The sequence below is a fragment of the Mustela putorius genome, unplaced genomic scaffold (genome assembly GCF_011764305.1).
Source record: "Mustela putorius furo isolate JIRA1106 unplaced genomic scaffold, ASM1176430v1.1 tig00000196_pilon_pilon_pilon, whole genome shotgun sequence".
Taxonomy (NCBI): domain Eukaryota; kingdom Metazoa; phylum Chordata; class Mammalia; order Carnivora; family Mustelidae; genus Mustela; species Mustela putorius.
This window is the reverse complement of record NW_025421310.1, coordinates 11841771-11854443: the sequence shown is the minus strand read 5'-3', so window position 1 is coordinate 11854443 and position 12673 is coordinate 11841771. Positions and strand designations below refer to the sequence as shown.

The window sequence follows — 12673 nt, the reverse complement described above, 5'->3', positions numbered from 1 at the left end:
AGGAATGCGGGACGCACACGGCGGCCGGCCCCAGACACCCTCACCTTTCACAGACTGCTCCAAGAACTCGGCGATCTGCTCCGTGTCCTTGGTGTCCAGGGAAGTGGCGAAGACAAACTCGCCCTCCGTCTGCACAAAGTTCTCCCGGAGCAGCTGCCGGCGTCGGGAAAGTGGCTCGCGCACCAGGGACTGGGTTGGGGGTGGGGCAGGAAGAGAGAGACAAAGGGACATCACTGTGGATGAGAAGAAGCCGGGGCCTGGGACAGACAGGACACCCGAGAGTCACCAGCCACTGCACAGCTCCCGATGGACCGGCTGGACAGGGAGGAACCATGCCGGCACCAGGATTTTGAGAAGGGAAAGGACCAATTTCAAGGGCAGGTCAAGAGCGGCGCGGGGACTGGAGACGGGAACAGACTCCTGTTATTAGGGCTACGGTTCCTCATTCAACACCGGCTGAACAGAGCCAGAAGGAAGCCAACGACCACAGGGATGTAACCTCAATGTGTTTCTGAGAATGTGTTGCATTTTCATCCAGGGGTCAGCAGCCCTGTCCTACAAAGAACCAGACAGTAAATATTCCCGGGTCTGTGGGCTACTTGGCCTCTGTTGCAACCGCTCAACTGTGGGCTATTGGGCAGAAGTCAGAGGACAGGAGCATCAAACCTTTACAGACAAAAAAGGCTGAGACAGATCGGGCCCACAGGCCTTCGTCTGCCGAGCTCTGAGACCAGATCCACTGTGGGAGAACACTGTTTGCTTTATATGGTGAAACAGACTTGCCAACCTTCTGGAAGTTAATCTACTCTCTGTGACCTTATTAACTGCCCCCTTTCATGTTCTGTGCACTCCCCTGATTTCAGAACAGCCCTGCTGGAAACCAAGCAAACCGATTCCAAGCTGAATCTGGCAGGAAGCCTTGTTCTTACAAACCATCGGGCAGGCTGCGGGAAGAAGTCACCTAGCTCTCGCCCATCCAGCCCCAGGGGAGGCATGGCCCTCCTCCACCAGGCTGAGGTAGGATGCTTCCTGAGATGGGGAGCTCACTCCTTCTGTTCTCTTCCATCCCTGCAAGGGCATGGAACTTATCTCAACAGCCCAGACTCATCTGTTCTGCGTCCAGATTCACTCTGAGACTCTCCTAAGGGGAGACTCTGGTGATTGATCCCAGTAGTGATAAGGAAACGGAGGCCCTGAGAGGCTAGGTCACTGGCCTGTGGCTGCACACCCAGGAAGGGAGAGCTGGGATGTAAAAAGAGGTGGTCTGGCTTCCGATTCTTACCCCAGCCCCAGAGCAGTAGTTGGCAAACTTTCCAGTCTCGGGACACCCCCGACTCCAGACAGCTTGAGTATATGTGGGTTACATCTCTGGATATGTACCAGAGCAGCGACGGAGTACCCGCGACGAAATCGCGTGTTTATACTGGCTACGTGAAAAGTGAGAAATCTGGGCGTTTGTTAATTCATTTAAAATCAACGCCTCCCATATGTTAACCCAACAACAAATTTTTATGAAATGTGCCCGCGTTAGGGAAAATTAGGGAACAGGTGGCATTAGTTTATGTTTGTGCAAACTCTTCCATGTCTGGCTGTTAATGGAGCTGGGCTCTCACGTGTGCATGTGCACTCAGATGGTGGCCTCGCGGGGAAACTTGGCCTCGCCCAGCTGCGGAGCTGGGGAAGGTGGGTGGGGCCTCACAGACTCCCCTGCGAGGGTCCTGGAGATACCCTCAGGGGTCCTCAGGCCACACTTTGAGAACTGCTGCCTGAGTGTGGCCCCACAGACCTCTGGCTCCCAAGCTCACACACAGCCCCCACCTGCCCCCAGACCCACAGCCGGAACTCACCTGTCCATTGAGGTAGATGAGGTCGAAGGCATACAGACACACCTGCACTTGGATTTCTGCTGCATCCACCTCCTGGGTTGGCACAGAGGGGAAAGCAGGGGTGGGGGATGGAGACAGGGGCATGGTCAGTGTGCCTCCCACCATGCCCCAGGCAGACACCTGTCACCTACCACTCTCCCCTTCTCTCCAGCCAACAGGCCACACACCCGTGAGGGTGACAATGCTCCCGGCTCCAGGCTCTGCATCGTGATGGCTCTTAGCTAATCCCAACAACTTCACTCCCCTTTGTCAAATATTTGCTCTCCCAGCCTCCCTGTACATTAGCTACAAGCTAATGGTGTTGATGGGACAGAGTTCGGGCCATTGAGGGAAAAGAAGTTTGCGGGGCACAGACTGTGGGGAGGCCTCCTGGAACTGATCTTTCACGATGAAACAGAGACATAGGAAAAGGGCTCTTCCCCCTTTGTACTTGGCATGCTGGGATGAGAATGCAATGGCTGGAGCTGTGGCAGCCACCCTGTAAAAGGCAGCAAGAACCACATCCCAGTGGACACTCTGTTCTTCTGGGGTCGGGGCAGGGCTGGGAGGAAGAGGAGAAAGTGTGTGACTATGGCAGGCAGCAGAGGGGAATGGAGGCTACCTTGCGTTTGCGGGTGGTAAGCACTTGGAATGGCTGGATCTGCTTCTTTTCCCGGTCCCAAGCCACGGCTTCTGTGTCCAGGATGAAGGATGTGACTGATGGGAGTTTAATCTGAAAGGTGAAAAGAGAGAGCTGGGACTACTAAGAGGTAGGAGATGAGGGCAAAAGACAGGCCCAGAAAAACAAATGTTCTTTTCCTTCCACAGCTCTCGAGATCCACCGATGAACTGATGCCAACTTAGAGACGCATGTATGAATACACACCCTCAATGCCCATAGGAAGGGAAAAACAAACTTTTCTGAGACTTACTACTTGGTCCCATAAGTTGGAAACCCAGTGGCCTTTGTCAGTTCTCCGGGAACTTGTCCACTCCTCTCTGAAATCTCTAAGCCACCACCAGTCCCCCATCTTACTGAGCCCAGTCCAGCCAAGGCCACATCATGCTACCAGTCTCCCTGCTCCTGCATGGACCCTGTGTGTAACCCACTCTCCTCACAGCAGTCAGGGTGCTCTGAGCAAACCCCAAGTCTGATCGCAGTGCATCCCTGCTAAAAACCATCTCCAGCTCCCCAAAGCTGTGGGGGCTCTCCTGGGTCAGCCTCTGGCCCTCCCAGACTCTGCACCCCAGCAGGCCAGTCTCTCTTATTTTATGGACTGGCTAGGCCCCTCCAACCACAGGGCCTTTGCAAATGCTAATCATGCTCGAATGCCTGTCCTTACTCTTCATCTCCACTGGGAGGACTTCTTTTCCCTCAAAGGAACACTACTGCACAACTCCGGCAGATGCCCACCTTGGGGATGCGGCTGATGATGTCCGGGTACTTGCTGGTATTGTCTTCTTGATTCCTGCTGAAGATCTTCACCTCCCCGCCTTCCAGGACATGGATCTGAGGCAGTGGGAGAGGGGAGGGGGACTCAGAGCCTGGCCTATCCCAGCTGGCCCTAGCCCTACCTTCACCGGCAGAAGGTTCCAGAAGCTCTGGAGGAGGAATCAGTGCAGAGACTGGAGGAAGTCATCTCCTCCATCCACATGGCGCCTCCCACCCGTTCATGGAAGCCCCTGCCATATCCTTCCGCATCCTCACTACCCACAGACCCCCCGCCCCCGACCCTGGAGGTTCCGGTGTCTTGCTCTGTCTATGCGGATTTGCCTGAGTGTTAAACCATAAATATCTGAATGTATTGTGTTTTCATACAGAGCCTGGTCACAGTCCTTAAGCAGACCTACGAATATGTTGTTTTACTCGTACGACAACTGCATGTGTGCTAGATACAGCATATGTGACTTAAAACACATATGTATTTTCAAGATCACTGCTGCTACTATAAATCCTTTTGTTTCTTATTTTTTCAGTATCACAGTTTGAAGATCCATCTGTCTCGTTCGCTGCTTCTAGGGCCTCAGAGCACCAAGCATCACCTGCCACATGCGCTCATCTGCCCCCATGATGAGCACGACAAGCATCCTTACAGACCCAAGCAAGGATGTCCCTGACTGCAGGGTGGGGACACCCTCGTACATAGCCAGCACACTGTGGGCTAAGGAGGGGCCTCCCACCACGGCTGGTACAGTGAACAACCCCAACCACAGGGCACGGGCGGGCAAAGCCAACATTGCTTCAATTCCCACTGCTGTGGCTCAGAGATCTGGACGATTTTGTCCAATCAAACTGACTTCCAGTAAGCCCTCGCGGTGGTTACTGACACAGCCACTATGTGAAGGTGGAAACCAAGGCCTGAGAAGTGTGAGGTCGCACGGGCAGTTTGTGGCAGGACACAGTCTGAGTTCAGGTCTGAGTCGCCCACAGACCCCACTCCTGGGCACCTTCCCTCCCGCCCCCCTACCTGTGCCCTCTGCCCATCATATTTGTACTCGCAGGTGAAAGCTGCCTCCTCGAAGCGTTTCAGGACCTCGCTGACTCCGCGGGTGGGGTGTGCCAGCATCGGTTTCAGGGGAACCCCTGGGAGGGCGGAGTGAGAGAGTAAGCTGGGGGAGGCGCCAGCAATGTGTGGGATGGGGGTGTGTGGGATGGGGGTGTGTGTGGCAGAGACAGCTGGCTGTGTCCCAGGGAGAACACGCCCTCACCTGGCCTCCCAGCTTGGGACACTCACAGCCTCCCCTGCAGGAAGGGAAGTCCTTGTGATTAGGATGCTGGTTAGGATGCATGGGGAGTGGTAAGTGCAAGGTCTGGGTCACGCCCTCACCCCTCTTCTCTCTCTCCCTCTTCTATGATCTAGAAACCTGAGCCACCTCTGGTCACGCACCTTAAGGTGAAAACCTTGAGACAATAAAGTGACGGAACAGAGGAAACTCAGTCCCCAGTGAGGGGAGAGGGGATCCCTGGAGCCCAGCCACGGTGTCCTCCCTGATCACCTGCCTTCCTCTGGACTCTTACGTGTGAGAAATTCTGTCTGGCCCAATCTACTGCCTTTTAGCGTAATAACTCTGTTCCAGCATTTAACCCCCACCCCGCCTCATCCGACTGGGACTCCAAACAGAAGACGGGTGGGTTTCAGCACAGGAAACAGGATTCAGTTTTGGAGGCAAGAGGAGGAATCTGCAGGTTCTTGGCGGGACAGAGGAAGCTATGCCAGGAGGAGGGTGCGGAGCGTGCAGGAGGGCAGGTCCCCCAAACCCTGCCCCATGCCCTTTGCCCCCCACCCAGTGGCTTGGTACCTGGGCTCAGCTTGCAATGCTCTGGGAGGTGCTCCAGGCCATGCTCCAGCAGCACAGGGATGATCCGGTCCAGGTCGGGCACCTCACTGGGGCAGAGGCAAACATGAGCCGGCAGCTGTCTTTCCAGAACTCTGGCAGCCTGGAAACCCTGTGCTCTGGCTGCAAACTGTGCTTCTGCCAGTCTTTCCCCTCGTCCGGGGGTCTGCTCGCACCCGTCCCCAACTCCTCCACATCCCCGACTCTGGCCGTCTGTCACACTGCCCCACTCAGCACCACTGCACGTCGCTCCGTCTCCCCTGCTCTGGGCCTGCTGTCACCCCTCCCTGTCACCAGGAGACCAGGGGCCCTCTACCTGAGCTACACGTTAGAACCCCTCAAGGATGGATTCAGAAATTTCTCCAAGACCAGGCCCTGCCTCTCAAGAGTCTGACGGAGCTGGCTGGGGGCAGGCCAGGGAGCCCCAGTTTATAGATCCCCCCCGTAGGCAGAGTGGAGACCGCTGCCCTGGCCCTGGCCGGGATGGTGGGGGATTGGCAGGTGCCCCAAGGGCATCTGCAAAAATGCTCCTGGGCCCTCCTGCCGCTGACATTCTCTCTGGGCACTTACCGCCTCGCTGTGGCCAAGCCCCCCCTCCCTGGAGCCCTCACTGTCACCCCATGGATGTCCTAACCCCTCATTCCGCGTTGGTCACTAACCCTGCTCTGGTTCTCTCAGCCTCTGCGCATGTGCGGTCTCACTGGGAGCTCTCAGATGTCTGCTGCACGCACCTGCGGCCAGCACCCCTCCCTGCTCCCTGTTCCCATGTCCCTGGTCCTAACACGGTCCCCTGCCTCATGCCCAGCACCAATCTCGTCTGGATCACTACCCCTGCTCTGTCACCTGCCCCACGATATAGTCACTGTCACCTGCCACGTCACACGTGGCCCTCAGGGCTGAGCCTGCCGCCCCTCTGTCTCCCGCCACCCTCCCACTCTGCCCACAGCCCGGGATCTCACCAGAACGTCTGCTTCAGGATCATGCCCTGCTCCTCCAGCCACATCTTTCGGGCCTCTGCTGTCCTGCCTTTCCCAGCATCCACAATGCCCGGGGGGAATTCTGAGAACAGACCACCAGCAGAGGCTTGGGGACCTGCTGACCCTCTGGCTACCCCGGGGGCATAGCAGGCAACGTCAGTGAAACAAGGAACAGAAACAAGGCTGCCAGGGAAGGAGCCTGGAGAGGAGCGAGGCCGTGTGGATTTCGGGGAAAGGAGGGTTACCCGGTTGACTCTGGTGCTGGGTGTGGGGACAGACCACAGGGCCTCACCTTGGCCAGGGGGCGTGAGGCTCACGGCCTGGGCGAGGGCGGCTAGCACCGACTGCTCTGCTAGCCCGAGACGCAGCCGTCCGCTCAGGGCTCTGGGGAGACAGCAGAAGAGGGGGAGTGGGCTTGTGGCCACCCTCACTGTCTTGCCCTCCACTCCCTGCCCCTGCCTCCTCCCGTCTCCCCCACCTCAACTCTGTAACCCTCTCCTCGAAACCTGAACCACCTTCAGGGCCAGAAGGGACCCGAGAGATCATGCAGTCCCACTGAGCAGACGAGGAAACGGAGGCCAGCCCCTAACAGCCATGGCCGCCGGCCTTCCCTAGGCAGAACCAGGGATCCCGTGATGTCTTTGTCTTTCAGCGGGCCTCTGGGGAATTTCAGTGAGGCTCAGGGCAAGTGAGCCAGGACACAGTGGGCTGGGAAGCAGGACAGGGCCTCCCCGGAGGGGCCCAGAGTGTGCTACTCAACAGCCTGCCCCGCCCCCCCCACAGGCCTGGCTCTGAGGCACTGCCCTTTAGCACGAGGCATACTGTCCCCGGGCCTCCGTTTCCCCATCTGTAGACCCGGCTGAGGGTGACGAGGCCTGCCTGGCGGCACCTTGGGGAGGAACCACACCCGACTTGGGCCCCCGAGAAACGCTCTTGTGATGGGGGTGACCCATGGTTTCATTTCCACCTGCACGGCCACCGCCAGGCCCGCAGTCCTGTACTGCTTCCGCTGAGGCCAGGCAGGCAATGCTCATCAACCCTGGCACTGCTTGGCCACGAGCCCCGGGCCTTGAGGAGGGGAGTGGCCCAGGGAAAGGGACCCTGTGTTCCCAGTCCAGCCCCTCAGGGCCCAGTGTGAGGGCGGTCGGGGTCGCAGTGGGATTACCACAGCTGGTCTTTCCCTCCCACCGTCGCTCCCAGCCTCCCAGGACCACACCTACCTGGCGATGTATCGGGCTTCTGAGTGGCGGCAGGCGACAAATAGGCCTTTGATGACGTCCATCTTCTTGGCTGTGGACTGAAGGCCGGTGGAGCAGTCAGTGGCTGGGGCGAAGGGAGGGACCCACACCTCCTCCTGGCTGGTCCCCCAAAATAGGCCCTGGCTGTTTCCCCACTCCCACTTCCTATCATCCTGGGAGGTGCGAAGAAAGCCAGCTCCAGCCCGCCTCCCTCCGTCCCTCGAGCAAGCACAGACTATCTGGTGTGGGGTCACATGGCAGCTGCGGAGCAGGTGCCGGGATTGTGGCAGGAGTCCCCCCCCCCACAAGCAGGCCCGAAGCAACCCAGCCCCAGAGAGCGTGACTGGAGGCCCCCTGGCCACATGTGTGCCTCTGGGTCGCCCAGGGAAAGGGCAGAGGGTCTGGGCGCGGAGGCCCAGCCTGCCCCACTCACAGCGCTGCCAGCCAGCCGGGCAATGTCTCGGAACTTGGTGAAGACTCCGGCGGCGGTGAGAGCGGGCGGGGGCAGCACGAGTCTCTGGGTGCTGCGGCTGCTCTCCGCCACCAGCCCCACGTCGCCCTTCTCGGCTGCCTCGGCCTTGATAGACTCCAGCTGCCGCCCTGGGGGTGGAGGGAACCCCTGGTAAGGGCGACGCACAGGGCCGCATGTCTGTCTCAGGTCCTCTCTGCTCACACCGGGCCTGGCCCCCGCTCATGGTCTCCCCACATCTCTCCTTGGCGCTCCAGGCTCAGCCGTGTCCCTGGGCCCCGGCCTCGGTCCCAGTGCCCTCACCCCGCTCCCTCTGCAGCCCATCTTCCCAGCCACCTCCTGTCCCCCGGCCTGCCCCATGCCGCCCAGCCTCCCACACCTGGACCAGCGCCCCACGCTCCTCCCACCAGACCTGTCTGTCCGATCGGCCCTTCTCCCCACCTTCAGAGCTCCCGCCGTGTCTCTCACCTCCTCCTCACCTCTGCACCCTCCTCCTCGGAGCCCCCCTCCCCAATGCTGGAACTGCCACCACACCCTGTTTACCTGTGGCCTGGGCCACCGCCTTGAGGAGGACGCCATCACCAACACCAAGCTCCAGGCCCTGCTGGGGCGGCCCGAGGCGGTTGAGGCTGAGGTAGAGGATGGGTAGGAGGTCTGGAGGGGACAGGGCCACCACAGAACGCAGCAAGTTGCTCAGCGTCTCTACCATCCGGAGCCTGGGTCGGGGGAGGGGAGCAGAGGTGTGACCTCCTGGCATTCTGGTGTTAAAGCAGGGAGCAGGTAGAAAGGACCCCGGGAAAGAAGAGGAGGAGCTCCAGTCCAGGTCCAGGTGGTACCACAGGTGCTGGGGACAAGGTGAGCCCATTCCATGCTCACGACCAAGATGGGGACAGCCATCCAGAGGAGCAGCAGCTGCTGTCGGGGGGGGGGGGGGGGCTTTTGAGATGCCAGACAGGGTGGGGGGAGGGGGGTGCTTACTGAACACTCATGGCCCCGCCACAAGGGAGATACTGATATTACCCCCACTTTACAGAAGAAGCAGCTGAGGCCCAGGGAGATCATGTAACTCGGCCAAGGTCACAGAGCCAGTGAGAACCAGGCTGAGACGTGAGCTGAGGCCGTCTACCCGAGGACCCGCGCTTCCCACCCCTGCGCTGGCTGCCGGCTCAAAGAGTAAAACCTTGTTTCTGCATGGCTGCGTTTGTGGCTGAGAAGGCCTCACTGGAAAGGGAAGCCAAGTCTCCCTTACAGAAGCAGCCCAGTGAACACACGGGGGAGGCACGAGAAAGAGAAATGCAAAGCAGTGCGGGGCAGACACCACACACGTGACTTACGGGCAGACCAACGGCATGACCCAGACGGAGGGCCGCCAGAGCCTCAGGACAGGACCTCACTTGGAAAGAGGGGCTTAGCAGGTGTAACTTGAGGTCGGGGTTAAGAGGAGATCATCACAGATGGGTGGGCCCTCAATCCAACAAAAGTGCCCGTATAAAACCCACAAGAAGACACACAGAGAAAAAGAGCCTGTGGAATCAGAGGCAGGGACTGGAGTGACGTTGGCCACAGGCACGGATGCCCGCAGCCACCATCAGCTGGGGGAGGCACGAGTCAGGCTTCCCCCGAGAGCCTCCAGCAAGAACCAGCCCTGCCCACCCCTTGATCTTGGCCTTCTGGCCTCCTGAACCTTGAGAGGACACGTATCTGTTGTTTCCGGTCCCCAAGCAATGGCGATCTGTTTCGCCAGCCCTGGGACACTCCTATGGATGCTAAAACCAGCGGTGCAAGTCTGAGGAGAAATGGGGTCGTTGCACAGGCACAAAGGAAAGCCCCCAGGACGCCTGCTCACTGCAAAGGGGAAGGCGGCAAGTGTGGAGCAGAGGCGCTGGCAGATGGCCCTGGAGCCGCGTAACCAGGAATCAGACTGGTGGCTGCAGAGGAGGACCTGCCGTGGGTAGGGGTCAGGGTCTGGGCAGGTCCTGGCTGGGCAAGGACAATGCAAAAGGGGAAACTGGCAAAACCCAAGTGAAGTCTGGATGTCACCTCACAGTACGTGCTGACGCTAACGTCCTGGTCTCGACCACGGCCTGATGCTGGCGGAAGGGGCTGGCGTCAGGGGCCGCTGGTGCAGGGTACAGGGGAACTGATGATGCTGTGTCTGCAGGTTTTCTCTAAGTTTCAAACTATTTCAAGAAGATTTAAAAAAAAATTATAAAACCCTCCAACTGGGGCACATCTGGGGTTTGGACAGTCGCCCGCGGTTCTGAACGCAAGGACACTGGACAGTGTCTCTGGCCACCGAACAGCCAGCTGTGCTACTCTTTGCTCCACGGATCTCGGTGAAACCTCAACACGGACGAGTTGCACGTGTCTCGTGAAGAGACCGAAGCTCAGAGAGGTCAGGCCACCGGCCCACGGTCACATGGCCAGGAGGCAGAGGAACGGGGCCCACTCCCAGATCCATGTGCCCACCCTGGGCAGGGCTTGGGCTAACCAGGCCCTCCCACTGCTGCAGCCCACAGGTCTGGCGCTTGAGGCCCTTCCCGCACCCTCCGTGCCCTGCAATTCCACTGTGGGGCTTCTGTCCCGGAGGACATTCCTCCCGTGTTCAGAGAGACACACGTGCACGAGAACAAAGTGCTGGGAACAGCCTAAATGCTCCGCTCACGTCTGAGAAGTGAAAGAGGAAGGAATCCCACAGAGCCAGATTAAAAGGGCTGAGACCTACTTAGACCAACATGGAAGGATCTTTTGGAAACAAGGCTGATGCGCAGGTAGGAACCAGAATGGTGGGGGAGGGACCTGATGACACTGACTAGACACCTGGGACTGAGAACCAGGGGGCCAGGGACTAGGGGCCTGGAGAAGGGGGAGGGCCGCAGCCGGGCAGCCCAGTGTGCCAGCGGCCCGACTAACACTCGCCGGGACTGGGGTTCCCACTAGAATCCAGACCCGGACCTCCTCACACTGATGGCAAGAGGGTCAGCGAGGCTACAGTTACTTCTCCCTGCCCAGGGGAGATTAAGTTCCTGCCATCAGAGGAGGCGGCTTCCCCACTCCAGAACCTGAGCTCACGTTAACGCCTCCTTCTGACCCACAGAAAGAGACAGAAGTGTGGCCCTCTGGGCCGGTGGCCCACAAGGCCCTGCAGCCACTCCAGGGGAGAGGGTGGGAGGGTGAAGCGGAAAGCGCAGAGGCGAAGGGACCGAGCAGCGAGAGCCACTGCCCCACCTGCCCCACCGCCCCACCTGCCCCTGCCTGCCCAGGTGGGCCTGATGAGTTACCGAGCAGAAACTTCCTCAATCTTCTCAAAGGTCCGGGCCACAGCCAGGTAAGGAACCCTGGGGAAGGAAGAGAGACACAGGGTAGCGTGTATAACCCGTGCCATCCATCTGTCTGTCCACCTGCCTCCCTCCACCGTTGGGGCGGTGGTCTTTGTCCCCAGAATGGGAACTTGAGAGGTCTGATGGCTTCCTCCAATGGAGGCCTCTGGGGAGATGCACCAGGTGACAGGGAGAGGCGGAGGGACCGCTGGGGGCGGGGGGAGCCTCACTTCTGGCCTGGCTTCCAGCACGCATCGTCGATGGGATGGTAGTTGTTCTTGGCAGGATTGTAGCTGGGGGGGTCCGGGGGTCTGTGGAGGCAACAGGGAGATTAGACACCTGGGTCAAAGAGAAGCCATTCCTCCAGCTAGTGTTTTCTGAGCACCTACTATGTGCCAGACACTGCTCAAGGCATGAGGGCACAGAAGGGAATGAAAACAAAGTCCGCGAATCTAGAGCTCACATTCTAGCTAGGGAGTCGGGGGAAAAAACCCCAAAACATAGAAACAAATAATTTTAATATCAAAAAAATTTCCAAAACCACAATAAAACCACGCTAGGGGAAGGCAAGATGGCAGGTGCTGCTTCTGAGGAAAAGGCTGGAGGAGACATTTGGGCAGAATGACATGAGAAGTGAGCAGAGTGGGTATCAGGTTGAAGAGCACTCCCAGCAGGAGAAACAGCAAGTGCAAAGGCTCTGAGGCAGAGACGCACATGATGTGTTTGAGAAACGGGAAAGGGGTTGGTGTGGATGAAATGGAGCAACACAATCTGCCTGGTTTCTGGGGGCCATTCTAAGAGGCCAGAAACCTCTTCGGGCCTCCCACCCAAGCCCTGCCTCACTCTCTCCTGATGGAATGGCAAGAAGAGCAGAAGGGTGCAGTCCCGAGATGTCTCCAAGTGCCAGGCACTATGCTCAGGGCACCTGCCTGTTAGCTCCCAGCTACACCAGGGACTCTTCTAACCCTGTTTCCCAGGCAAGTGCTTGAGGAGCTCACACACAGCTAGTAAGCAGCACGGCCCTGGAGACAGCATGCTGAACCTCTCGTTACCACCATCGCCCCTGGAAATGCCACATGCTGGCCCTGCCGGGGGCCCTGTGCTGCAGCCCCTGCAGTCTGACGCCTCTGGGCTCACATCCTTGTGCCGTCACTAAGCAGCCGTGTCCCAAGGGAGCAACCTCCTATCTCCGAGCCACACTGTCGCCCTCTGTCCAGCGCGGCTCCTGGGAGTCCCTACCACCATGTGCCATCAGGAGGGTGACAGAAGACACGATGGCGGGCGTTTCTCCTCCTTGGAGCATTCTGTGGGGAGCCTTTTTAAAACAACATGGGCTCCCCAGCCTCAGGCCTGTAGCTATGCAGGGAGGCCCAGGAGGATTGGAGAAGCCTCTGGAGGTTTTCAGGCTCTTGCGGCTGATCCCGACGCACAGACTGTGGGTGGCCATGCTGGACCGGAAGTGTGCACG

General features: G+C 58.9%; 1 protein-coding gene across 2 annotated transcripts in view; it reads right to left on the bottom strand.

The window, feature by feature from the left end:
* LIG1 (DNA ligase 1) overlaps positions 1 to 12673 on the bottom strand; it is a 37028-nt gene that overhangs the window by 6027 nt on the left and 18328 nt on the right. For both annotated transcript variants that reach the window (XM_004767454.3, XM_013064042.2), the window contains exons 10-22: positions 11436 to 11516; positions 11167 to 11223; positions 8429 to 8601; positions 7850 to 8016; positions 7399 to 7475; positions 6471 to 6562; positions 6161 to 6260; positions 5166 to 5251; positions 4334 to 4449; positions 3280 to 3375; positions 2488 to 2598; positions 1848 to 1919; positions 45 to 189 (exon numbers count right to left, since the gene is read on the bottom strand). In XM_004767454.3, coding sequence (XP_004767511.1) covers positions 45 to 189; positions 1848 to 1919; positions 2488 to 2598; positions 3280 to 3375; positions 4334 to 4449; positions 5166 to 5251; positions 6161 to 6260; positions 6471 to 6562; positions 7399 to 7475; positions 7850 to 8016; positions 8429 to 8601; positions 11167 to 11223; positions 11436 to 11516 — 1373 coding nt within the window. The remainder of the gene's footprint in view (positions 1 to 44; positions 190 to 1847; positions 1920 to 2487; positions 2599 to 3279; positions 3376 to 4333; positions 4450 to 5165; positions 5252 to 6160; positions 6261 to 6470; positions 6563 to 7398; positions 7476 to 7849; positions 8017 to 8428; positions 8602 to 11166; positions 11224 to 11435; positions 11517 to 12673) is intronic.